Below are 27,015 nucleotides of genomic sequence, written 5' to 3'. Positions count from 1 at the left end.
TCAGTCTCCTTGTACATCCTTTGTACATGTCTGAGCCCCAGTTTTCTCAGCCGTAGAATGGCGCTCCCATCAACAAATTGGTAGTGGATAACCTGGCACAGGGAAGACTGCCATACTGGAGTCTCTCAAAGGCCCCCCACAGCCCCCTGACTCTGCCCACTATTTCTTAAATGCCTCCCACACCCCCACTTCTAAGTCTTTGCACCTTCTGCCCCTGGTGCCCCTGTGACCTACCCCACACAGCTTCTTGGCTGTCAAGGTCATTCAGGTCATCGCTCAAGGTCACCTCTTCTGAGCGCCTAAGACAGCCACCCCTCATCATTCGCTCTCCCCCAACCCCTTTTCCTCTGTCGATGATCATTTATTTTAAATGTCTCCTTTGTTTCATTCTCTGTCTACACCCCTCCCCCTCAATGCTCTAGCCTAGAAGATCCCCAAAAGTTGGATTCCCCTCTTAAAACAGTACCTGGCAGATGCTCCCTAAATGCTGTTGAATAAATGGACGTAGTGCTGTGAGTAGGGGTTCCCAAAGGACCCCACCTTCTAATACCTGGAGCCTGAAGAGAAAGAAAAGAGGATTTAGGTGGAAGATTTCAGAATTAAGGTCGCTCATCAGATGACCCCAAAGCGGGGAGGCCAATGGAGGTGTTGGGGTGTCGGGAGTGGGAGAAGGAGGAAGAGCCAGGGGTGGCCACTGAAGATGCCACCTGGGAGCCGGAGGCCTCAGCTGGAGGCAGCCTCGGAGGCTGGAAACAGAAAGGACGAGGTCTCCCCTCCAGAGCCCAGCGACAGTCATGTAAGACCCCTGAGCCCCAGGTGGCGGGACAAAGGTGTGTTGCTGTGAGCCCCAAATTCGCAGCCCCTTGTCCAGCTGCCCTTGGAGAGGTATACACCCACTTTATAGACCAGCTAGTGCAGGCTGAGGAAGGTCACGCAGTCACGCAGCAGCTGGCTTTGCTTCTGGAACAGAGTGGGGGGGAGTTGGGGGTCAGGCTGCAGAAAGAGAAGTCTGGACTCAGGGTGGCCACAGGAGAGTGCAGGGAGGGGACAGGCTGTGTGGTGCAGGAAGGAGGAAGGAGCAACAGTGGGGAGGGGAATTGGGTACCCCCCCCCGCAGGGCCTCCTCCGCAGATCCTGTGGGTCTCCAAGGGCCCAAGAATGGGAAGGGGGAGAGGAGAGGTCGGAGGGAGGGGTCTTGGAGTAGAGCCCACTCTTAGCCTCCCCCCACTCGCTCCTTCCCGGTCTCTCTGCCCTTCTTTCCTCTTTCCTCCATCTCCAAGCCTGGCTCCTGCCCTCTCCCAGACCCACACCACAGTCTTCTCCCCATCTGTGTCTGTCCCCCAGCCCCAGGCCCAGAGAGAGCTCTCTGCAAGCAGCTTTGAGCCAGCCAGCCCTCCCTGCTCATATACCTCCCATAGCTCCCTAGTGCCCCTGCACAAACTCCCAGCCCTTGGGCTGCCTCCCTCAGTGGTGGTCAACCCCCACTTGGCACCTCCTGCAGCCTCCCCTGGAGCTCTGGCCCACAAGGCTGGGCCATCACTGCCAGCCAGGCCTATCTCTGTGTCCACCTTCGCTGCTTTGACAGGGCCCAGGTCTGTCCCTGCTGGGGTCCCTCGTGTGTGTGTGTGTGTGTGTGTGTGTGTGTGTGTGTGTGTGTGTGTGTGTGTGTGGAGAGCGCAGCGAAGGAACCAAGGCGAAGGCCCTCAGGTCACTCCCTCTTTACATTGTTCCAGAGGAACAAGAATGGGGACCGGGAGACCCAGAGCCCAGCTGGCCTGGTCCTGAGTTCAAATCCCAGCCCTGACATCGTGACCCTCGTGGGACCCCGGACCAGTAAGTCTCTACCACAATGGGGGACTGCCGGGATTAGTCTTCCGGTGCTCAGTCAACAGGACCAGAACCTACAACGACGCTGCAACCACGGGGCGGGACAGGGAGGGGTGTTCAGGCGCCAGGAAGGGAGGGTGTCAGGTGTCAGCGGGTGAGAATTCTCCTGACAGCTATTTCCCGACATTTGATGACAGTCTGTCTGTCTCCCACGGCTGGGAACATCTCAACCCAGTCCAGATTCGGGGCGCCGCCTCCCCTCTCTCCTTGCCTGAGAGAAAGAGGTAGTGATTAAGAGCATAATTGCCTCCCTCCTGCCTGGGAGGTAAATATCTTCCTGTGGGATCGTTCAGGACTGTCTCCCCTAGGCTGCAAACTCCACGGGGTTCTTTACAGACGCGCTTGAATCCCTGAGGATGGCAGGGATTGGTCCCTACCGTGTGCTGGGCGAATCCTTATGGGGTCAGAGTGTGCAGAGGAAGCCAGGAGAATAAGGCTGCATCTCTAGAATGACATATATAGAAAGCCAGGGTGGCCCCCCAGGGATGTTGGACCCGCCCCCCCCCCATGTCAGCTCTTCCCCATGATTCGCCCCACCCACAGGAATGTCAGCTTCACCTTCTGGGGTGTTGGCCCCGCCCTGGGACATCAGCACCTCCCCCTGGGATGTTGACCCCGCCCCTGACGCATCAGCCCCGCCCCCTGGGATGTTGGCTCCGCCCCTGAGACATCAGCCCCGCCCCTGGGGCACCAGCCCCTCCCCCTGGGTGTTGGCCCCGCCCCTGGCTCATAAGCCCCGCCCCTGGGTGTTGGCCCAGCGCCTGGGACATCAGTCCCTCCCCCTGGGATGTAGCTCCCGTCCGAGGGCGGAATCTTTGTCTCACCTTCCTCCGGTGCCCAACTGATTAACGGGGACAGACCAGTTCAAGTCCTGCTGACTTGCTGTGTGACCTTTGGTAAGTGACTTTACCTGTCTGAGCCTGGGGCTTCCCCGTCCGTGCAAAGGGCATAATCTGTGCCGTCCTGGTAGGGGTGAGATGCAGGGCTCCGGAGGTCACACGTGTAAAAAGCTCTGGGCAGGACCTGGTGCAGGGGACACGACCAACACCTGTAGGTGATCTTTACTGGCTTCTCCAGAAATCTTAGGGAAAAAAATTCAGGCCCCATTTGGCAGGATACAATTCCAAGGCTGCACAAGTGAATGTCGAGTCCCTCACTGGTTCCTGCCAAGAAGGTGCACGCGCTCTGGATCTCAAAGGGCACCTTAAGACCAACATTGTCGGTCTCTCCCCAATCAGAGATCACACGCTCCCCAGGAGAATTCAGCAGCAGGCTCTAAAACCACAGAGTCTGCTGAAAGACTGCTAAACCGCATACATTAGAAAATCAATGCAAATTAAAAACCTCGGGATCCCACTATTCTCCTGGGGGAGGGCAGAGATCAAAAAGTGTGGCTCCGCGGTTGCATTGGCGGAGTGGTGGGAATCAGCCTTGCTGAGAGCTTGCGGTGGTGTCTGGCAGCTTGGAACACGCCCTCTGACCCTCCAAGTCCCCTAGGAGGAATCTATTCAAACAGATGATAGTATTGATAATAGCAAACACTAACACTGCACCTCCACAGTGCCAGAGGCGAAACTCCGAGCCTTCGGCATCATTAACCCCTGAAATCACTGACAATTCCTTGAGCAAGTTATTGTCCAGTTTCATAAGTGGAAAGTGAGGCGTGAAGTAACTTAACTGGTACCATGCAGCTGTTACTGCAGTCCTGCTGTTCTGCCTCACTGGAGTATTCAGGAGAGTACACAAATGCAAATGTAATAAGAAGAGAGAGAGATCAGTTTATCTAGTTAATTTCTTAACATCTATTGATGCTTTCCATTATTGTTTTTTTTTGTTTGTTTTTTTTTTTTTTTTTTTTGTGGGACCCTCGCGGGCGGGGGAACCAACCGGCGCTGCAGAGGCTGGCGGGCAGCCTGGCAGCCCAGCGCTCAACCGCTGCGCCACCAGGGGAGGCCCTGATGCTTTCCATTATTAGCACAAAAGAATTTATTTTATTCATTTTCTAGTCTCTGGGATTGTTTGATTTGCTATCTTTCTTTAGGCTTCCCCCTCTAATTTTGATTTAAAGCTATAGACATTCCTCAGAGTACAGCCTTGGTCCCACCTCCAAAGTTTTGATGTGTAGTGTGCGCTTTGCTAAATACAGTAGCACTTTAGCTACTTTCTTCCATTGAGACCAGGAGTTCCTAAGGAGGGTGCCTTGAAATGTTCCAGACAATCTATTTTTTTTGTGATCCTGTTATTAATGTTGATAATATTAATCTCCTTATTAATTTTCAATGTGGCCTGTGTTACTTCTGCCTTTGGGGATCAACCTGTGCTGTTTTTGTAACCTGATAGTTTTCTTGGGGGGGGCAGGAAAACATGGCAGGATCCTGATTTCCTTTAATGCTACAAAGTTCATTACTGGGATATCTAGGAAATTTTAATGTAGACTGTTTATTAGATAATATCACTGTCAAACTTTTTTTAAAAGGTTTATTTATTTATGCATACAAAACTGGGGTACAGGTCAGAGGTGCGGGGGTTGAGAGGATTCACCAGAGATAGAGTGGGGAACAGAACAGGTGGATCTGTTGAGATACATCGCCGAGACAGGAGAGGTCTGCTGTGCCATGTGGGTCACTTCCCTGGCCAAGGATAGAACTCATGCTTCATAGTGCTGTGTCTTAACCCCTTGTGCCATCATGGAGGTCCCTGTTAAATATCTTGAGAGTGGTAATAAGATTATGGCTGTGTCAGCCTCGTTCTTGGGAGACACAGTTGACAGGTAAGAGAGATACAGATAAGGAGAGAGAAAAATTGGTTGAAAGATATATATTGAACTATTTTGCATCTGTAGGTCTGAAACGTTTTGGTTTTTTTTTTTTTAAAGATTTTATTTATTTATGCATACAAGAACTGGGGTGTAGGCCAGAGCTGTGGGGAAAAGAATTCACCAGAGACAGAGCGGGGAGCAGAACAGGCAGATGCACTGAAATCCACTGCTGAGGGGAGCAGCAGGTGAGACAGGAGAGGTCTGCTGTGCCATGTGGGTAGCTCCCTGGCCGGGGATTGAATTCATGCTACAGCGGCTGCTGATAGCTTCGTAGTGCTGAGACTTCACCCCTTGCACCACCAGGCGAATCTCAGATGATTTCAGATGAAATCTTTGAGAGAAAAAGGCTAGGCCAGAAAAAAAAAGGTTTAAAATAAAACTTAAGGTCCAGGTTGTTTTCGGAGGAGACGGAGTGGTGATGGGGGTGGTGTGCACCATTTGTGCCTGGCTAAGTCCCTAAAGCGTTCAGTCTGCGGTTAATCAGTGAATATCTCCACTTCTATCTTTCTCTTGCTTGGCATGGGCGTTAGATTGAATAATTTTTTAATTTCAAAAAAATCACCAAAGCAGATTGAAAGCAACCTAAATGCTCCTAAGTTAGGGATCGGCAAAAGAACCATGATGGCACATCCAGCTGAAGACACACTGGGTCAGCGCACTGAAAACTAACATGGCGACCACTTCTCTGCACTGGAACTTATATGCAACCATCTTCAAGACACCCTCTGAGGAATACAGGTACATGCACGATGTAGGTTAATGTTGACGCATATTCTATGTGAGCCAATGACATGCATGTGTGCGTGTGTGGGATATCTGGAAGGATACACAAGAAAATGACTGCAGCCTCTGGTGGGAAGTGCACATGAAAGATCTAGAACACAGCTGAACGATGTTGTATTATATTCAATATAAGAGAAGGAAATGTGGGGGTCCAATATTAAAAAGCATAGAACAGGGCCTCCCTGGTGGCACAAGGGGTTAAGTGTCAGCACTATGAAGCTATCAGCAGTCACTGCAGCACGAATTCGATCCCCAGCCAGGGAGCTGACCCACATGTCTCAGCAGACCTCTCCTGACTTGCCACTGCTCCCCTCAGCAGTGGATTTCAGTCGATCCGTCTGTTCTGCTCCCCACTCTGTCTGTGGTGAATCTTCTCACCCCCTACACCTCTGGTCTACACCCCAGTTCTTGTATGCATAAATCAATAAATCTTTAAAAAAAAAAAAAAAGAACAGAACAGCTGGGGTGTGGGGAAGGAGGTGCCCATTTGATTTGTCATGTCAGTTATTTGAGCTTCCCTAGGTTTTAAAATGCTTAACATATATAAGGGGGAGTCGGGGTGTCTTGGTTGGGGTGATAGTCACATGATGTTTGCATTTGTCAAAACTCTAGAACTGCACCTAAAAGAATGAATTCTACTGTATGCAAATTTTGCCTTAATTTTAAAAATACTTAAAGTAAATTTTTCCCTTTTTTGTCATATTAAGGATACGGATTTGACAACCTTGAAATTAAAAGCACTGTGTATAAAAAACAACTCACACTAAAATTACAAGTCAAGAAATAGACTTGGGGAAAAATTGTACCTCATGTGACAGAAATAGCATTAATAATCTTATCATGTAAAGCGACAGACTCCAAAACAGTCAGATTCCAGTCGTCAAGCGGGTAAAAAACACAAAAAGAGGGTTCAAAAAGCGGGATTGTAGTCTCAGGGACGAAGCCCTGGTGCTCTCTGCCTCCAAATCACACCCTGGGAGCATTCGTGGGGTCCATCCCGCCAAAAGCACAACCACTCCAATAAATGAACAGCTGGGGGAGAAGTTCAGCGGGAAGACTCAGAGTGGGTGGGCGAAGCTGGGGTAGATTCTGCTCTAAGTCCCCATGTGCTTTGGAGCCATAAAGTCAACAGTGTCTTTTAAAAAAAATTTATTTATTTATGCATACAAAAACCGGGGCACAGGGCAGAGGTGGGGGGGGGGTGAGAGGATTCACCAGAGACAGAGCGGGGAACAGAACAGGCAGACTGACTGAAGTACACTGCTGAGGGGAGCAGCGGGCAAGACAGGAGAGGTCTGCTGTGCCATGTGGGTAGCTCCCTGGCCGGGGATTGAACTCATGCTGTAGTGGCTGGCGACAGTCTAATAGCTCTGTCTTCAACCCCTGCGCCACCAGGGAGGCCCAACACTGTCTCTTCTTTGGGGAAATCCCATGGCAAAAGCTTCCTGGGCGAAGACGCTACTAGTGGCCCTAATGACAGCAGCGGGACAAGTGGGGCAGGGTCACCCCTTGGTGGGCGCTGAGAAGGAATCTCTGTAAAAAAAAAAAAATCTCTTTTTTTTTTTTTGAAGCTTGAAAAATCTACAACAGCAGGAAAAATTAACTATGTAAAGCCATAGATAAAATATATTCAACCCACTTGAATATACTATTTGGGATTTCTCCATTGAAAGAAGCAATTCCAAAGTCTAGCCAGGGAGTAGCCTGGTGAGAACAATATCATTTTTTTTCAAAGATTTATTTTTATTTATTTATGCATACAAGAACTGGGGTGTAGGCCAGAGGTGGTGGTGGTAGTGTGGGCGGGGAGTGAGAGGATTCACCAGAGACAGAGTGGGGAGCAGAACAGGCAGATCTACTGAAATCCACTGCTGAGGGGAGCAGCGGGGAGAGAGCAGAGTAGCTGTCATGTGGGTAGCTCCATGGCTGGGGATCAAACTCGTGCTGCAGTGGCTGGTGATAGCTTGACAGCGCCAAGACTTAATCCCTGTGCCACCAGGGAGGCCCCAGAACAATTATCATCATACCAGTTGCCCCAGGGCTGCCCTTGGAAAAAGGAACCACTTTGATAAAGGACAGCATAAAGCAACCACATCCAGTCAACTCTGAGAAACATGTCTGGCCACATTTCCACCTCGGAGGCCACTCCAAGGACGGGGTCACTGCTGACTGTGAGGCAGTCTGCTGCCTAGAAGAAAACTGTGTGGATAGAGAACTTCAAGATTTTCTCTTTGTCTTCGACTTCCAACTTTTTCTCTAGCTTGTATGTGATTGTCGATCTCTTTACATTTATCCAACATTGAGTTCACTGATGTGCTACTAAACATGGCGTTACCATGTGATCCAGCAAGAAACAGGAATGAAATGTTGAAAGAAAAAACCTAGACTTCTTCAGAGCAGCATCATTTAAAATAGCCCAAAGGTGGAAGCAACCCAGATGTGGTCAACTGATGCACTGTAAAGAAAGTGTGGGAGAGCCACAACATGGAATATTATTCAGCCGTTAAAAGGAATGAATTACTGATACATGTCATAAACTGGATGAATCTGAAACACATCTTGCTAAATGAAAGGAGCAGGTCACCACCACCACTTATTAATGTGATTTCATTCGTACAAAATACCCCCACAAGCAAATCTATAGAGACTGAAAATAGATGCATCATGGTTTCTTAGGGCTGGGAGTAGAGGGAGACACAGGGAAGCAACAGTTAAATAGTGCAGGGTTTCGGCCCTTGGTAACCTAGGGGTTAAGTCTCAGTGCTGATACTGCTTCCCTGGCCAGGGAGCTAACCCACATGGCGCAGCAGACCTCTCCTGTCTCCCTGCTGCTCCCCTCAGCAGTGGATTTCAGTGGATCCACCTGTTCTGCTCTCCACTCTGTCTATGGTGAGTCCTCCCACCACCCTCCCAGCACCTCTGACCTGCACCCTAGTTCTTATGCAAAAATCAATCAATCAATCAAGTACACAGGGTTTCTTTTTAAGGTGGTAAAAAGGTTCTAACATTAACTGGTGGTGGTTTCGCATGTCTGAACACTAACACTAAAAATACACTTTATACACTTTATACTAAAAATACACTTTATACCCTGAATACACTTTAATTATGTGAATGATATTGAACTGTATGATATGTGAATCTCAATGAAACTGTTAAAATAATCTAAGTAGAAGCTTAACTTACATTTGTATTTAATTGTGAGGTACTGACATCTGCATCACACTTTATCACCCCCAAGAACATAGAATGTTTTTGCTTTTATTCAGATTATCTGTGCAACCGTGTCTTCACAATATCTTTTCTTTTTTTTTTTTTTTTTTTTAAAGATTTATTTATTTATTTATACAAGCACTGGGTACAGTCAGAAGCGCGGGAGGGTGAAAGAATTCACCAGAGCCAGAGCGGGGAACAGAACAGGCAGAAGGACCAAAGTACACTGCTGGGGCCTCCCCGGTGGCGCAGCGGTTGAGCGCTGGGTTGCGAAGCTGCCCGCGGCCTCTGCGGCGCCGGTTCGATCCCCGGCCGCTCCCGGCCACTGGAGGAGGGTCCCACATGGCGCGCAGACCCCTCCTGCCGCCCGCTGCTCCCCTCAGCAGTGTACTTCGGTCCTTCTGCCTGCTCTGCTCCCCTCTCTGGCTCTGGTGAATTCTCTCACCCTCCCGCGCTTCTGACTGTACCCAGTGCATGTATAAACAAAACAAACAAACAAACAAACAAATAAATAAAAAAAAATGCCTCTAAAAAAACAAAACAAAACAAAACAAAAAAAAACAAAGTACACTGCTGAAGGGAGCACGGGTGGCAGGAGAGGTCTGCGCGCCATGTGGGACCCTCCCCTGGTGGCCGGGGATCGAACAGGCGCTGCAGAGGCTGCAGGCAGCTTCGCAACCCAGCACTCAACCGCTGTGCCACCAGGGAGGCCCAATATCTTAGGTTTTCTTGTCTTCTCATTCCTAGACAACTTCTTGATGTTGTTGAGATTGCAGATGGTCTCTTTGGTTACATTTTTTTTTTTTTTTTTGTAAGTCAAGAGAAACGGAGCTGGCTTCTTTGGTCTTAATCTTGGGGACCTTGTTGATATCTTATTATTTGTTCTCTAATAGTTTGTTCATTCTATCAGCTTTCCTGGGTATATAATTATATCATGTTCAAACAATGACAGCTTTCTCTCTTCCCTTCTAGTCTTGATACTTCTTACTCTTTGTTTGCTCAAGCATTAGTAAGAGTTTCATACAGCTCTACCTGGAGCAATGGCCACAGTGAAAATATCCTGAAGTTGCTCTTAAAAGGAACCTGCCTGGTGGGCCTCCCTGCTGGCGCAAGGGGTTAAGCACAGAACTATGAAACAATCTGCAGCCTCTGCAGTACAAGTTTAATCAATCCCCAGCTAGCCAAGGAGCAACCCACATGGCACAGCAGATGTCTCCTGTCTCACCCGCTGCTCCCCTCAGCAGTGTATTTCATTCAATCTGCCTGTTCCGTTCCCCACCCTGTGTCTGGTGAATCCTCTCACCCCCCGCACCTCTGGCCTATACCCCAGTTCTTGTATGCATAAATAAATAAATCTTTAAAAAAAAAAAAAAAAGGAGCCTGACTAGTGGTGCAGGGGCTAAGTCTCAGTGCTATCAAGCTATCGCTGGCCACTGAGGCATAAGTTCGATCCCCAGCCAGGGAGCTGACCCACATGGCCAGTTGGGTTTGGACTAGGTGCAAAGAGAGATTGAGAAGGGGAGAGAACTTGCCCCCCCCACAAGAATTTCCTGCCATCTGGCCCAGCTCACACAAACCATCCCAGCTTTGAAGAGGAAAACCCTGCCGCTGGCCTGGGAACTGGAGCAGAGAGGTGGTTCAAATACATGAATGACGACCAGGGGCCGGCACAGGAAAAAGCTTGAGAAGCCAGGAGGCAGGTTCAAAGTGATCCTCTGACAATGGAAAAATGACTTCAAACCGAGCACACCCCTCTATGCGTTGCACCTTCCTTGCAAGTTTCCCTAAAAAGAGGGCATCCTCAGCACCTGTATGCCAGGAGAATGTGTATGAAGTTGGCCACTAGGCAATGCAAGTCAGGAAATTCTTTTTTTTTTTTTGAAGAAAAGTGGGGCGTGTTGTTCTTTCAAAAGGTCGATTATTATTTATATGGAAATGTTCCAGATTAAAGGAGACACGAAAACTCAGTGCAATACCTGACTGCACACTAGATCCTGATCTGGAGGGAGGAAGGCTATGAAGGACTGCTTCCGGGTCAGCTGAACACCTGGGGATAGCACCAGCAAATCTAATCATAGTGTCGTTTCAGGAAACATTGACCGGGGATGACTGCTGTGGTTATGTAAGAACCTACCTCTATTCTTAGGAAATACACACTGAAGTATTTACGGATCTGGGGCCATGATATGGGTCACTTACCCTTAAATGTCTCAGAAGCTACGTTTATACTGAGAAATGAAAAGCAGGACAGCAAAAATCTGCCCCACCATCCAGCCGTGCACATGAATAAAGCCAGCTGCAAGGTTAAACGGCAATGTTTCTCCCAGGGATACACAGCTGTTAAGGTCCCATCAGCCCTCTCTGTGAGGGACTACTGCTGTCTTACCAAGAGAAAGAAATCACAGACTTGAGGAAACTTTGCCTGGAAGACACCGGCAGGAAGTATCAATTTCCAGGCTTGGTGCAGAGCTTTAGCTAGAGTTTGTGGGTACAACATGTCATGTTCATCTTAACTTTCCCATTTCCAAAGAAACAGGACCCTGAGTGCATTTTGCAGTCCAGACCCAGTGCGGATTCATTTATACACCTCCCTGCTTTGCTCTGAAGCTATCAAAACACGATTTGACTTGAATGTCACCAAATTTCCTCTCTTTTCCAAATCCTGTAACTTGAAAACAGTTCCTCCTCTGGGGTGTGGTCTTCAATGCAACAGGCCAGTGCACCTGACTTTGAATTGTCCCTGGGTGGGAAGGAAGGGTGGGTGGCTGGACAGACAGATAATGATAATGCTAAAGCACTAATAGATACATTTGGTAAAGGGTATACATACAAATACAAAACACAACCTGTATTTGTGCATGTTGTCTGTAATTATTACAAATAAAAAGTTGTGTGTGTGATTTTTTTTAAGAAGCTAAGTTGTTTTGGAACAGTGCTTAGCAATCTTTCTCCAGGCAAAGGAAGGATTTTTATGTCGTATTTTGTATTCAGCAAGGAACTCAGATTTTGAAAAGTATTTCTTCCCATTGTCTATATATTCTAATGTTGTCTATGAACTCATTTCACTTTAAAAAATGGTTATTCTCCACCCGTGAAGATTCACCCATGTTTTGAAAAACTCTCACCTGAAACATCAGAGCGCGGATTAGAGTCTAAATCTCAGCGAACGTGAGCAATGGCTTTGGGTTTTCCTACCCGTTAACGCGCCACCGGACTACATTTCCCAAAATACCTCGGGGCGAGACCCGAAGGGTTTGAGCTCTGATTGGAGATTGACGATCTTCGACCCTACCCCGAAGGGCGTGGTGCTCAGGCTTGCTGGGAAATGTAGGCGAGCCCCACGTGGAGGAGGGGGGTGGGGCTTGCAAAAGGACTTTCTTGCGGCGCCCTGTGGCTGTTGGGAACGTATTTCTTGGAAGGCGGGAGCGAGCCGGCCGCTCGGCCCCCTGGGATTTGTAGTCCTGGCAGGTCTGAGTCGCCCCTGGCGCTTCTTTCAGCTGAGTGACCGCAGGCCTCGCCTCGCTCGCTTCCTCCACCATTTCCTGGGGTAACTCAACACACTGACCCACAACACCTTCCCGAGGCCTTCTCCCTTCCGAGGTGCTAAGGTGTAAGCCGAAGGCCTCGTTGTAGAGTCAGAGAGCGCGCAATGGCCAACGCTGGTCCTGGAGAGTCGGGGAGGCGGAGGGCGGGGTGGGAGGGAGTCCTTGAGGGAGGAGACAGGGTTCCCACAGGCAGTCCTGAGACCAGGAATTTGCCCAGAACGCAGGGTGCAGGTGAACTGAGGCATAAACAGTCCTTTCAAATGACCTCCACCCCCCAAAGTGCTCACAACTTTGTCCCTGTCAGGAGATGGACGTTGACCACACAGTGGTCCTGAGAGGGATGGGAGGGTGTGTGTGCCGGGGAACCCGGAGGGCCCCAGTGGGTGCACCCTGTGGGAGCCCTGAGGCGCCTGAAGCGTGTAGGGGACACCCAGGCCTCTCAGCAAGTCCCTGCACAGGCTCTTCCTTCATGCAGAGCCCCCCTCACACCCCCCATTCACCCCTCCACGTTCCAGAGCATGTGGGGGACACGAGCTGGGCCATACCCAGCCCTGCCCAGAAAGGGTGCCCCAGTGTGGCTGACTGGGGCTGGATGAGGAGACTTGCTCAGGCTGGCCCAGTGGGTAAAGTCCCAGAAGGGGTTAGAACGAGGGCCATTTAGGTCGGGCCCCAGGTGACCGCCACTTGCCTGCTAACTTTCCAGAGGATGGGCTATGAGAGCGGCCCCTGCCCAGCAGTCACAGAGGCTGATGGCTGTTCGCCTCCTCAGCCCTTCGGCTGCCCTACATCCTGCTGCCCACAGGCCAGAAACAAGCTCGGAGCTGCACACATTTTGAGTAAGTTCTTCCGTGCCAGCATCAAGCCCCCAGGCCACACCCCACTGTCTCCCCTTCTGTACAAACATTTTGAGTAAGATCTTCTGTGCCAGGATCAAACCCCCAGGCCACACCCACCCCATCTAGCCTTCTGTACATTCCATTGGGGTTAGCAAGGAGGTTGAAAAATGGCTCTCGCAGGGAGGGAGGGGTGGCGTTCCTCTGCCTAGGCAGGTGACAGCCAGGTGACAGGTGGCCCGTGGAAGGGTCACACAGATGGTGCCACAGCTGAGGGGGGAGGGATAGAGCTGTAAGGCCAGGTCATGTTCCAGTTCCTGGACTCCGCATGAGGAGGCAAGGCCGTGATCCCTGTATTGGGGGAGACCCTGACATGATTCCATGAAGAGTGCCCCCCCAAAGAGGACTGTCCCCACGGTGCCAGGCTGGCCCAAGGGATAAAGGTATGGAGGATGGTGGGGAAGGAAAGGGAGCACGTGGCTCTTCAGACACTTCCCATAGACTCACTTTCTGAGCACCTGGGGGTATCCCAGAGTCATACTTGTTAGGGGTGATTGCGCTCATGTTCAGATGCAGAAACTGGGGCTCAGGCAGGGAAGGGACTGGCGCATGGCCTCACAGGCAGCGCGTAGAACACTGAGGAAACTAAGCTTCCAGGCTGCATAGGTCCATGTGGGTCTGAGCAATGCCCCTGGGGTGGGGGACAGCCTGATGTTTCATGAAACACTGTGGATGGTGAATCAAGTTTGGGAGACACTGAACAAAACTGTGGGGTCTTTCTTGCAGGACTTGCCAGAGCCTTTTGCTCCTTTGGGTTTTCCCCCATCTCTTAGACCAAGGCCAAAACGTGGAACGATGACTGACAGGCCCTGGGCCCCAAAGGCTGAGAGCTGAGGCCCCATGGGGGTGGAGGCGTTATCAGCAAGTGCACGCTCAGGGCTTCTGTGCACAGGGGGGATGGATGGCTGTGTGGACACATCCACCTGTGTTGCCCATCACCGGGAATACCTGTAAAGGCGGGACAGGGCTGGCCCAACGGCCAGGGGCTTGCCCTTGGCGGCTGCCCACTAGGGAGATAAAGGTCAAAAGGGTGTCCACAGTTAGCTCAAGGTCCCGGAAGGCTTTATTGGAGCGGGTCCTTGCCTGGTGCCCCCCGCTGCCAGGAAAGACAGGCAAGGCAGGGATCCTGGTCCCGCAGGAGCCCCCCCCCCCACCTCCGGGGTCGACGCCCAGCCTGGGGGACACACCTTCACCCGAGGCAGGGCGGGGGCGCGTTCCCGCAGGACGCGTGGCCCAGACCTAGGGCGGGGGGTGGGACGGACTGCCGCGGGCCGGCCCGCTAGAACGGGAACTCGCACACGTAGTAGAGGCGCCGCTCGCAGTCGTGGTCCCACCAGGAGCCGTCGTCCGAGGCCTGCGCCACGCAGTTCTCCAGCGCGCCGCCGTTGGGCTGGCTGGGGCTCAGCGGGTGCAGCGTGGGCCGGGCTCGGGGCTGGGCGCGCGGTGCCAGGCGAAGAAGGACACGCGCTGGCCGTTCTCGAAGAGGTAGAGGCCCTCGGCGCGCCGGTCGTGCACGCCCAGCCACACCGGCCAGTTGTAGGGCGCGAGCGCCGCGCGCAGGTAGCGGGCCAGCGCGTCCATCTGCTGGCGGTCGGCCGGCTGTGCCAGGCTCCCGCCCCGCGCCACGCAGCGCGCCTGCGCCGCCGCCTGCGCCTCGAAGTCGCGCGAGAGCAGGAAGCACTTGTGACCTAGGCGCAACCCCTTCAGGCAGCCTGGGGGCGGGGCGGGGCGGGGCAAAGACGGGTTCAGGGCTGGGGGCGGGGCTCTAGTCTGGGGCGGGGCTAGAGCCGCGGGGCGGGGCTGGGAGGAGGCGGGGTCAGAACTACAGGGAGGTGGAGAGCCAGGGCCGCCGGGGGCGGGGCCAGGCAGTAGGGAAGAGACTGAGAGGGCGTGGCGCGGCCAGGTGGGGGGGTCAACCCAATTGCCAGGTGGGCGCGGGGCTTCGCACTCTACCCGACTGCCCCCCGCAGTCACCCTCCGGGCTATTCTAGTCCCTCCTTCTGCCAGCGCACCCCCAAATGTCCCGGATCCCCTCCCCTGACACCCAGGTCCTCGCCTGTCCTCAGACCTCCCTGGGCTCCTCCCCCCCACCAATCCTGCACCTGTGCAGAATCGCCCCACTTGTCCACCCCGCGAGGTGCGTGCTCACCCTCTAAGCGGCCATGCTCGCGCTCGGCGCGGCTCTGCGCCTCTTGCAGGGCTTGCACGGCGTCGCGGGTGTCGCCCGCCGCTTCCCGCAGCTGCCGCAGCCCCCGGGTCAGCTCGACCACGCGGGTGTCCAGCGCGTGCAGTCGGACATGCAGCTGGTGCAGACCGGCGTCCAGGCCGGCCAGGCGGCCCACTGCGGACGGACAGGGCGCACGCTGGACTGGGACTCTGGGGGTGGGGCCAGGGACCCGAAAACCTGGAGAAAGTGGACCTAGGGCTCCTGGAGGCGGAGTGGGGGGCGCTCAGGTCAAGATCTGGGCCCATGGCCCGGAGGCTCTTGGGAGGCAAGGCCCAGGACCCAGGACTTGTGGGGGTGGGAATTAGGGGGTGGGTGAAGGGCTCCTGAAAGGCCGGGAACAGTGTAATGATGGCTCATGGTGGGGTCGGGGAGAGCGCCCAGCTAAGGATTACTCACAGATATAAGTAACCACGTCCTCAGGGGTGGGGGTGGGGCTGGGGGTGGCAGAGGGGCTGGGGCTGGAGGAGAGTAGTGGTGTGGCTTCCGTCTCTTCCTCCGCCTGGCCTGCCTCCTCAGTCCACCAGTCTTCTTTGTCTTCAGGGGTTCCTTCTGGATTCTCATCCTGCCTCCTGTCTGGCAGCCCCAGGGCCTCCTGCAAATGCTGAGGCGGGAGAGGGGTGGCCAGGGCCAGCCTGGAGCCCTGTCTGACTCCCAGCTCTCCAGCCAAGCCTCTCCTCAGCTGGCTTATGCCCCTGAATCCTTTCTCCCAACCAACACCCCATCCCTTTCACACCTCTGCCCATTTCTCTGACCCAAGGATACCATGCTCCCCAACCCAGCTCCCCCAACTTACCTTCAGCATCAATGCCTCCCTGTCACGCTCTTCCTCCTGGGCGCCTCCCCAGGTCCCCTCCCACTCCCTCTCGGCTCCCCGGGCCCCATGGCCCAAGCCCAGAAGCTGGGGGACCACCAAGGCCCCAAGAAACCAGGCTGCCTGCATGAGGTTGGGCTCACAGCACCCAAGTCTGCAGGCAGGAGGCACCCGGGGCTGGCTCTGTGCAGCCCAATCGCCCCTGTCCGCCGTCCCTCTCCCCCGCTCGGTCTCTGTGGTCTGGAGGTCTCTGCCCGCCTGTGTGTGTCTCCCCGCCCTTCTTGGCTCCCCGGAGGCCCTGCCTCTGTGGCCGGAAACCTCCAACGTTCCAAAGCCTGGATCCCGCCTTGGGTCTCCTGCACCCCCCCCCTTCCACTTTCCAGAGCTCGCTTCCGCTCTGCTCCTTCCTTTTGCCTTCCCTGAAAGTACCGGTGGTCAAGAAGAGGGTGACCCCTACCCTCAGACTCCTAGGGGCCTGGGAACACAGCCTCTGCCCAGGAACACCCTCGGGGGTGGCTGGAGCCTGGCCGGCCCCCCTGGCCTCCCCTGCCTTTCCTCCAGAGAGGAGTCCCAGTGTGTCACTCCCCTGTGGCCACCATCGCCCCCTCCTCGCCTACTGGGGGTGGCCCTCCCACCATTGAGACTCTGGGGTGCCTCCCATTCCCCCCATCTCTCATCCCTGCCCTCCAAGCCCTTGCTCCAAGATGCCAGGGAATATGTGTGCTGTCCATCCATGAGGACATGGGCAAAGAGTGTGTGTGTGTGTGCACCCTGGCCGGTGGGACCCCAGGATTCATGGGCTGTACTTTTCGGGCAGCCTCTGGCAAGCCCTGGGCTTGGGGCTGCTCGCAGACCAGCAGGCAGAAGGCAGAGTGGACGGAGGCCGGGCTGGGCGAGAGTGCAGGGCTGTCGACAAGGTGCCTCGTCTGTCTGGCCCAGACCACTGCAGCGGCCTCCTCCCTGCCCCCCCTCCTCCTGCGCCCCTCCAATCCACACTGCTTGCCGCAGCAAGGCTTCCAAACCGTAAATCAGATCACGTCACTCCCCACTCCCCTGCTCCGCGGCTTCCCATAAGATGCAGGAGGGCAGCCAAGCCCTTTTCTCCATTCCACTGCCCTGCTGGGGACTGAGAAGGCACCCCCACCGGCTCCTGCCCCCCTCTCCCTCGCCAGGGTCCAGCCACCCTGGCCTCTTGGCTCTTACCAGCCTTTCCCTCTTTCTGGAAGTCTCCCTCCTCCTTCTCTCTGGAGGTTCCAGCTCGGAGAGGATGGTCTTGTCCAAAGAAACCAGCCTCTCGCACGCCCTCTGGTAAACACCCCGTTGTACCTCCTTGGTGTGGCCTAGCGTGTGTGGGGACTCGCTTCTGCTCTGTCTCCCACTGTAAAGGCAGGAATACTAGCCCACTGGAACCCCAGAGCTAGACGAAGTAGCACATAGTAGGTGCTCACACCATCTGTGCGTGAGAACGCAAGCTGTTCCCGGTGTGGCAGTGGCCCGGCAGACACCTGCAGGCTTGACCTTCAAATCTGGGGTCACTGCCAGTTCCCTGAGGCAGGGACTGAGGGGCATGGGGGGCAGCTAGAGTTGTGGGAGTGAGGCTGCAGGGGCCAGGTAGCAGGAGGCCGGGCCAGGTCCACTCTGCCAGGCCCGTGAGCCTGGCTGGTTGTGCCAAAGACCGCGGGGCTCAGCAGCCAGGCTCCCAGGGCCCACTCTGCAAGGCAGGAAATCGAGGCCCAGGCGGGGGACAGCACAGTCTGCTGGAGGCACCTGGCCCAGGCGCCGCTCAGCAAAAGCAGGGCATGTGCCTCTGCGGCTGGGAGCCCCAGGAGGGGCCTCGAAAAAGAGCGCCCCCAGCCTTCCATTTTCCAAGAAAGCAGAGGGCAGTGTGACCTTGGGCTGGCTGTTCTCGGGGGTCAGCCTTGGCCTCTCAGGTGCCAGCACCCCCTCATAGATAGAGATGCTACAGCTGGCCATGAAGGCCTTGGAAGCTGGTGAGGGGTGCGCAGCCTGTCACGCGGACACCTGCACTCTCCCAGGGCCCAGCTGCTGGCCACCTGGGCCGGTTGGTATGCTGGGGGGGGGGGTGGTCCGGGGGCCCTGGCTCCTGGGCTGGTGACCTGGAGAGCAGGAGCTGGAGCTGCTCCCAGCTGCTGCTTAGCACAGCCGCGCAGCTGCGGGCTGGAGCTGCGGGCTGGGGCTGCGGGCCAGGAGAAGGCTGGGAGCCTGGGGTACTCTTCAGTGCCCTCAGGCCACCCATGGGACCTTTCTTTGTGGGGGGGGGGTCCAGCACCAGCCCCGGGCTGAGAAGAGACAGCCGGCTGCGTCCAGTGGGTGATGCTGGACATGGGGCCACTCTGGTGCACTGGGGTGAGCAACAGTCCTGTGGAGACTGGACCCGACCCGGCACCTCCCCTCTACGGCTGGGCGACCTAGGGCAAGTTGCTCAGCCTCTCTGTGCCTCGGGCTCTGCCTCTGGAGAAGGGGCTGGTGAACACCCCTCACCCACTGTCGGTGCGAGAAGTTGGGGAGTTAATCCAGAAGAGAGCGGAGCACGCAGGGCGTGTGTAAGACGCTAGGCAGTGAGTGTCACCGTGGGAGCCGGGAGCTGCAGGGGTTTCTGAATGGGTGTGCACACCTGTTGGGGGCCGGGGGCGCGCACACCCTCCCAGCAGTGGTGTGTGTCTGGGGCTGGAGTGGGAGCTGGTCAGCTGAGCATGCACGCCCAGGTGTGCGCTGCCAGTGCTCACACGCGGGTGTGGTATGTCCATGTTGGGGGAATGCACACTCAGGTAGGCAGGAGTAGCATTTCGGGGGCACCTGCCCGGAGAGCGAGTCTGGGGCCAGGTCTGCACCTGCCAGGGAGACTCCAAGCACCTGGGCTTGGGAAAGGAGAGAGACAGACAGACCGAGACAGAGAGACAGAGAGCCTCTATTTGGGGGGACAGAGCAGAAATCTGTAGCTCTCACAATCCAGTTTGGGGGTGTAGCGTCTCCCAGCAAATACTGACTGCAACCTACTGTGCGCAGAGCGGGTGGGGAGCCCCGGGGAAGGAGCGGTCTTGGTGTGTGTGCCCGCCCGAGGGCTACCCTGGGGGGGCGGCGCCCCGTCTTTGGGGCATGGGGGCGAGCAGGGGTGGAGTCAGAGTTGGGGATCGGGTGACGAAGAGGAGTGGGGGAGGGGAGGGGAGGGGAGGGAGGGGAGGGGCGGAGCCGGCGGGGGGGATGGGCGAGGTTTGGGGGCGCGGGGAGGGGCGATGTCTCCTCTGCCGGCTCCCGGAGGGAGGGGAGAGGGCGGAGGGAGGGGCGGGAGGGAGCGAGGGAGGGAGCGAGGAGAGACGGGGCGCGGAGAGCCGGCGAGCGCGAGGAGCGAGCCGCGAGGCAGAGGAGGCGCGGAGCGGGCGGCGGCGGCGGCCCGAGGAGAGGAGGCGGCCGAGCCGGCGGCGCGCGGAGCCGGGAGCCGCGGGCCGAGCCGGGGGCGGGCGAGCGAGGAGGGGCCGCGGCCGCGGCGGAAGGGGGGCGCTCTGCGGATGGCCGGGCCCGGCCCGCGGGGGGGTGAGGTCCTCGGCCCCCCGCCCTCCCCCCGGCCCCCGCCCGCCCCCTCCCCGGGCCCGCTCGCCCTCCGGGGCGGTGGGGCATGGCCTGAGGGTCCCCCGTCTCCGGGGGGGTGGGGGGTGGGGGGAGGGGGAGGGGCCGCGGGCGCCGCCGACCGGGACTCAGCAGCCCCGCCAGGCAGGTAAGGGGCGCGCGCCCGGGCGTCGGGGGGCCGCGGGGCCGGGCGGCGGGGGGGGCGGGGGCGCCCCGGACGTCCTTGGCCGCGCGCCGGGCTCGGGGCCCGGGGGCGCCGTGGGGGTGAGGAGGGAGCGTTGCCCCGGGCGACGCCAAATTGGGTTACGCCCCGGTCCCCGGTGCCCCGTCCCAGATCGCGGACTTGGGGGAGGAGGCGCCCCCACCCCCCGCCAGCGGAGCCCCACGCCCGAACCCGCGCTCGCGAGCCGAGGGCCGGGTCGCCGCACCCGCCTCCCGGCCCCGCGCGGCCACTCCCCCGCCCCCGCCGCCCGCCCGCCCGCCCGGCCCGGCCCGGCCCGCTTCCCGCCGGCGCGGGGGTCTAGGCCGGGCCGCCCCGGCCCCGGAGCCCCGCGGGAGCTGCCTCTCCCTCCCAGCCCCTCCAGTCCCTCCCACCCCTTGGCAGGCGCCCCGGTCCCCACCCCGTCTCCCGTCCCCGCTGCACCGGCCGGCGCGCCCCCTCGGCTCCCGCCCCCGAGTCCGCTCCCGGGTGCCCCCGCCCCCCGCCCCGGCCCGGGGCTCTCCCCCGCCAGCTCCCCGCCCCCCTCTCCCCGCCGCCCCCCGCCGCTCCCCGCCTCCATTCATTCTCCCGGGCCGGCCCTCGGCCACGCCGGCCGCCCCCCGTCCCCCCGCAGCCTCCCAGGGCACCCCCTCTTTCCCCTTCTCCGCGCCCCCCCCGCCGATTCCTCAGCCCGTCTCGGTACCAGCTGCGTGCCAGCTATTCTTAGCCGCGGAGCGTTTGATTCATGCCGCCCCGGCGGAGTGTGCCCGCTCCCTCCCGCGGCCCGAGGGGGAGGGGCTGCAGCCGGCCGGGGGCTGGGGGCGCCGCTCGCGCGGGAGGCCGGGACCAGCCCTCTTGCACCCCACTTGCCACCCTTCGAGTGCCCGGTGGAGGCTGGGGGTCAGCCAGGGTCAACGGAGGGGGAGTGGCTGCCGGGCCCCCTGTCCGGAGGGGGGAGGTGGCCTCCCGCCCGGAGGAGGGAGGGGCCGGGGTCTCCGCCGAGGGCAGGGTGGGGCGGCGCTGCTGGGTACCTGAAGGGGGTGAAGGCTGAAGCCGGGGCCGCCCAGGGGGGCGGGGGAGCTGGCCGGTGGGTGGTTAGAGGCTCCATTACCCAAAGCTCTTGGAACTGTCCTCCCCCCATGCACATTTTGCCTTCCCTCCCCAACCCCCCAGCCCATCCCCACTCCCCCAAAGTCAGCAGTACCCTCCACTGCTTCCCATCTCCATGGCAACGGTGCAGGAGCCGGGCCTGGTGTGGGGGGGAGGGACCAGACCAGACATTCTGGTTTCCGGTGCTGGGGTGGGAGTGGGGGAGAGGATGAGGGAGGCAGCCCTCTTTCGGGACCCACTCTTAGAAGGCCACCTCCAGAGACAAGAATAGTGGGGAGCTGGCGCGGCCCTCCCTTCCCAGGCCCCCAGCCCTCACCCCACTTCTTCACCTGCCTCCCAGCAGTCCCCCGTTCCCCCTCACGTTGGAACCACCAGGCCAGGCTGTGCCTGCCAGTCCACCCGCCCTGCAGGGCCCGCCCTCAGGTGCGCCCACGGGTCGTCCACGGCCACCTCGGGTGCACCCCGGACACCCCACTCCTGTCCCCCAGGGTCTGCCTCTCCCACCACCCACACTCACTCTCAGATCCCCCAGCAGCCTGCCTGGGCCACCTCTGTGGTTCTCTTGGGGACCGTCCCACGGGGAGGGGGGTGCCCTCCCCCACGACATCCCCGTCTCCCCTGGGCCTCTGTGTCCAGCACCCTCCGCACACCTCGCCCGCCACACCAAGGCACCAGCTCCACCCGTCCCGGCCACCACGTGGCTCCCTGCTCTGCCGCCCTGGCTCACTGGCACCCGCTCCCCCTTACTACATCTCAGCCCTCCCTCCAGCTCTCCTGGGAAGGTGGCGGCCCTGGTTGAGGGGCCAGGCCGGGGCCAGGAGGGCAGGGTGCCGCTGGAGCGGCCCACCTGTCTGTCCTCAGCTAATTTTAGCTGCATTTTCCGTGGCCCGGCAAAGTGGGCCACTAGCTCCCGCGGTGATTCTGCGGTTTCTGGGACACCGGCACGCTGGGTCAGCGGCAAAGTGGGACGCAGGAGGGGCGGGGGCCGCGAGCAGGGCCAAGGGCAGGGAAGGAGACGCGTGGGAAGCGGGGCGTGCGCGGTGCCCAGCAGGCACGTCCAGGGGTGTGTCCGGCCGCCTGCCTGTTGGGCAGTGTGGGGCTGCTGCCCTTGACCGCTGGTGCCCTGCTGGTGCCCGTGGCCTGCGAGGGGGCCTGGCCCCCTGGTCTGATGGCCGCCCTGACCCCGCAGCCGCCTGTGATGCTGCCGTCCCCCGTCGCCCCGTGGCCCCACGATGACCCACAGCCCCGCCACAAGCGAGGACGAGGAGCGACACAGCGCCAGCGAGTGTCCCGAGGGCGGCTCGGAGTCCGACAGCTCCCCAGACGGGCCAGGGAGAGGCCTCCGGGGGACCCGGGGCCGGGGCAGCGGGACACCTGGTAGCCTGGCCTCCATCCGAGGCCTCCAGGGCCGCTCCATGTCTGTCCCGGACGACGCCCACTTCAGCATGATGGTCTTCAGGATCGGCATCCCCGACCTGCACCAGACAGTGAGTGGGCGCCCCAGCCTGGGGGGCCCTGCGCCTGGGCGCCGCGTCCAGGTCCTGGGTGCCTCCTGAGATGCCCACTTGTCCCAGAGTCACCCCCACCTTCATCCCCAGCCCCCTCAGGCTCCTCCCTGTCCCCTCCCCCCCAGAAATGCCTGCGCTTCAACCCCGATGCCACCATCTGGACGGCCAAGCAGCAGGTGCTCTGCGCCCTGAGCGAGAGCCTGCAGGACGTGCTCAACTATGGCCTGTTCCAGCCCGCCACCTCGGGCCGCGACGCCAACTTCCTGGAGGAGGAGCGCCTGCTGCGGGAGTACCCCCAGTCCTTCGAGAAGGGGGTGCCCTACCTGGAGGTGAGGCCTGCGGCAGCCTGTCCCCACACGCGTCTATCCCTGCCCGCTCTCCCAGTCCAGACCCCAAGGAGGGAGGACCCAGGGGCCGCCTCCAGACCCCCAGTCAGGGTCAGTGCTGCCCACTGGGCAAGGCACGGCAAACCGGGCAGGTCTCGGCCCAGGATCCCCCACCCAGCCAGTCAGGATTCAGGGTCCTCTCTACCCCGACCGTGAGCTGGCCCCAGCCCGTACCCCAGCCTCCTCCCAGGCCCCTGACTCTGTGCTTCTGTGTCCGCTCATCCCGGCCCGGGCCTCAGTTTCGCTACAAGACCCGCGTTTACAAACAGACCAACCTGGATGAGAAGCAGCTGGCAAAGCTGCACACGAAGGTGAGCCCCCTGCCATGCTCGCCACCGCCCCCCACCCCGCCCCATGGCACCCACTCCTGGGATGCCAGCCCCAGAACCCCACCTGCCACCTCCTCTCCCACCACGGCCCAGCGTCCTCATGTTCCGCTTCCTTGTTCAGGGTCCCCGAATGTGCTGTGTCATGTCTGGGACATGCTGCGCTAACTGCACCTGGCCCCTCCTAACTGTCCCTGTCGCCCCTCGCCCCCCGTTTCTCTACCCAGGCCCGCACCACTTTCACCCGGCTCCCTCTTCCTTCATCCTCGGAGGCTACTTTCTCATCTCCTGGGTCCCGCTGTCCACTCAGAACTCTCTGCTGCCCCTCCCATGGCCTGTGACTGTGATTCCCCTTGTGCTACGGAGGGGCTGGGGCTCCTCGATCCCATAGCCTAAATCTCACCCGCATCCAGGGATGGCCCCACCCCCATGTCCTCTTGGGACCTTGCTATCCAGTCTGCAAACTCTGCATCCTTGGGGGCGAAGGATTCTGGGCACTTGGGGAGAAAGCCTTCTGGACCTCCTCATCCCCAGCCCCCACCCCACCACGGCCTGGTCTTGCTCTTCCCCCCACTCTTCCACCCCTCCAGACCTGTCTCCACCCCCTGCTGGAGCCACCAGCCAGTATGACCCCCCAGGGTGGTGGGTCCCCACCCAGCCGCCATGCTGAATGTGAAAGACTCAGCACCCCCCAAATGTGAATGAACACCGTCATTCGTAACTTTTGCACGGGTTACTCGTTGCGCCTGAAACCACAGGGGTAAAAGATGGACGCCATGAACGAGAACCTCGAAGCGATGGACAGACCCCCCCAGGCCAGCCATGACGGGATGGCAGGGCCATTTTCTACCCCGCTGTCCCCCCGGCCTGACTTGTCTCTCTTGTCCCTGCCCAGACGGGGCTGAAGAGATTCCTGGAGTACGTGCAGCTCGGGACGTCTGACAAGGTGGCACGGCTGCTGGACAAGGGGCTGGACCCCAATTATCATGACTCCGACTCAGGAGGTAGGCGGGGGCCCGGGAGCTCTGGGAGAGCTGGGGAGCCAAGTCCCAAGGCGTGCATGACCAGCCTCTCCCGCCCCAGAGACCCCCCTGACGCTGGCTGCCCAGACGGAAGGCTCCGTGGAGGTGATCCGGACGCTGTGCCTGGGCGGCGCGCACATCGACTTCCGGGCCCGGGACGGCATGACCGCCCTGCACAAGGCCGCCTGCGCCCGGCACTGCCTGGCCCTCACGGTGAGCCGTGCCTCCGGGCCCCCCGCAGCTCGGAGACCCAGTGGCTGGCTTCCCGCCACCCGGCCGCACCCCCAGGAGTGCCTTCCTCCACCCTCCTCCACCCTCCTTCTCCCGTTGCCCCACCCTGCCCTGGGACCCTCCTAGATGCCCCTGCCATGTCCACGCAAGGATGTCGCCCCTGCTCTGTCCTCAGACGCTTCTCGTGTTTCCCTGTTGCTCTTTTTCAAACCCCAGTTCTTTGGTTTTTGTTAAAATAGCCCCTTTTCACGCCCCCGAGATGAGACGAGACCCGTCTATGGATGCAGATACATGGCCACCACTGCCGCTCCCTCCCCTGGGCCGAGACCCTCAGGAGCCCCACGATTGTGGCCCCTGGTCAGCTCCAGTGACTGTCCCCGAGACCCTTCTCCTGCCCTCACTCCTGTCCCGATGACCGGAACTTCCCGCCCCAGCTAGCTCAGCCTTCCCGCTCGCCTCCGGAGCCAGGGACCCTCCTTGGGCCCCTTAAATATCCAGAGAGCCCCTTGTTGCACCCTAGGTATGCCCACCTGCACATACCCTGAAAGCAGCCCCTAGACAGCGGCCCTCATGCACCCCCACCCTCCAGGGCCCTCCCCCTGCTCCCCAGCACAGTGCCTGCAACGTGTCTTCCCTGACACATAAGCCCTGTAACCCACAGACTACACACCTGGCGTTGGTTCACACTGGGCGTTTTAAGACTTACAGCCTGCTGCCCGAGGCCTAGACTCCACCTTGCACTCACATCGGGCTGGGCAGCCCCCAAAGATCCACAGCTGTGGATTAACACCCCCATTCTCAGAGACTGAGACTCTGCCCACCCCTTCTCCAACTCCCTCTGGAAGAACCTAAAGGGAGTCAGGTGCCAGCCACCGGGAGAGGCAGCAGGTGCCCCACAGCCCTGGGCTTCACAGCTGTAGGGCCCCACAGCTCTGGGGCCCCACAGCCTTGGGATCCCACAGCCCTGGAGCCAGCAGCTCCTCACCCCCCCACCCCCACCCCCAGGCACTCACCCCAGCCCCAGCCCCCGCTGCATTCCAGCGTCCAGCCCAGCCAGCAGCCAGCAGCCACACGGGGCTGTTGGTGTCACAGGGGATTAAACTGAGGAAAAGCAAAGACTCCCCACGCTCACCCTAACACCCACGTTGGGGCCCTAGCTGTTCCGTCATGCACAGAGAGGCTGTCCTCCATGAGCACTGTCCCTCCCGTACTGCTCGGCACCCCAGCCTTCTGCACCCAGAGTCGGCCCCTGAGTGGGCCCCCCAGCTCAGTAGGCTGGACCCACTTGCCTTCACCCCAATTTGCCCTTTCCAGACCTCCTTCCATGCTCCGTCTTTGGGGCCCTGTTAACATCTGCCTGGCCAGGGCTCCGACTGCATCCTGACCCTGAGCTCTGGGTCAGGCAGGTTCTGCTTTGAAGCCACTGGGTCCTCCAGTCACCCAGGGGAAGCCTCGCAGGGGGCAGGGCAGGGGCATCGGTGTCCTGGAGGCATCCTGGAGGCATCCTTTCAGCCCCTAGTCCTTCCCAGGGGAAGTGGGGATACTCGTCCCCCTCAAGGTCACACAAGGGCATCCAGGCAGGACTGAGACTGCCCGTGGCCTGTGTGGGGCCCGGGCTCCTGGCGCTGCTGGCCGTTGTCTCTATGCAAGCCGGTGCCTGCAGGCTTGTCAGCTGTCTTTCCCCCACTTCCAGGCACTCCTGGACCTCGGGGGCTCCCCCAACTACAAGGACCGCAGGGGGCTGACCCCTCTGTTCCACACGGCTATGGTGGGGGGCGACCCCCGCTGCTGTGAGCTGCTGCTGTACAACAGGGCCCAGCTGGGTGTCGCTGACGAGAACGGCTGGCAGGAGATCCACCAGGTGCACCCCGACTGCGGGACCCGAGCTGGGCGGCGGGCTGCGGGGCCAGGTGCCGGGGACCTCAGAGAGAGGGGGTGAGAGCCATATGGGCCCCCAAGGAGGATCCTCAGGGGGCTTGGGCCAGGGGACTGGGTGCCCTGATCCCCCTGAGGTGGGTCAAGGCCCCTGAGCCCTCTCGATGGGCCACACAGACACCCGGCCTTGGAGTGAGGGGTGCTCCCTTTGTAGGAAGGGGGCGGAAAGCGGGAGGGGAGGTGGGCGGATGCTTCCTGGAGGAGCTGAGGCAGGGGCGTGGCTGAGAGGGTCTGACCCGGCCCCCTGGGCTCCCGTGCTCCCCAGGCCTGCCAGCGGGGCCACTCTCAGCACCTGGAACACCTGCTCTTCTACGGGGCTGAGCCCGGCGCCCAGAACGCCTCGGGGAACACGGCCCTGCACATCTGCGCCCTCTACAACAAGGTAGGTTCAGTTCGCGCGCCATCTCTGCCCCAGCGCCCCCTTCATGCATGCATCCACTCAGTGCGCAGGGAGCTGAGGACAAAGTGGTGTGCAGGACAGACAGACCCACCATCAGGGGCTGTCCTGGGTCTCGGGGGGAGTCTAGGTCCCCGGG

At 58.9% G+C, this 27,015-nt stretch overlaps 2 protein-coding genes across 2 annotated transcripts in view; one reads left to right on the top strand and one right to left on the bottom strand.

The window, feature by feature from the left end:
• The first annotated feature begins 12,142 nt into the window (after positions 1-12,142).
• SHANK1 (SH3 and multiple ankyrin repeat domains 1) overlaps positions 12,143-27,015 on the top strand; it is a 49,637-nt gene continuing 34,764 nt past the window's right edge. Inside the window, 9 exon segments of the mRNA XM_037517033.1 lie at positions 12,143-12,248; positions 12,950-13,082; positions 22,261-22,558; positions 22,705-22,908; positions 23,205-23,276; positions 24,187-24,295; positions 24,375-24,526; positions 26,238-26,405; positions 26,745-26,861. Of these exon segments, the coding sequence (XP_037372930.1) occupies positions 22,304-22,558; positions 22,705-22,908; positions 23,205-23,276; positions 24,187-24,295; positions 24,375-24,526; positions 26,238-26,405; positions 26,745-26,861 (1,077 nt within the window). The 5' untranslated portion in view covers positions 12,143-12,248; positions 12,950-13,082; positions 22,261-22,303.
• Positions 12,465-16,550, bottom strand: CLEC11A (C-type lectin domain containing 11A). The gene is given in 5 exon segments (XM_037517103.2): positions 12,465-14,552; positions 14,555-14,851; positions 15,289-15,480; positions 15,763-15,967; positions 16,160-16,550. Coding segments are annotated over 5 exon segments (975 nt in total). The 5' UTR covers positions 16,307-16,550; the 3' UTR covers positions 12,465-14,418.

Source organism: Talpa occidentalis, unplaced genomic scaffold (genome assembly GCF_014898055.3).
Source record: "Talpa occidentalis isolate TD23 unplaced genomic scaffold, MPIMG_talOcc4v2.1 talOcc4.17, whole genome shotgun sequence".
NCBI lineage: Eukaryota > Metazoa > Chordata > Mammalia > Eulipotyphla > Talpidae > Talpa > Talpa occidentalis.
This window is presented reverse-complemented; position numbering and strand designations above follow the sequence as displayed.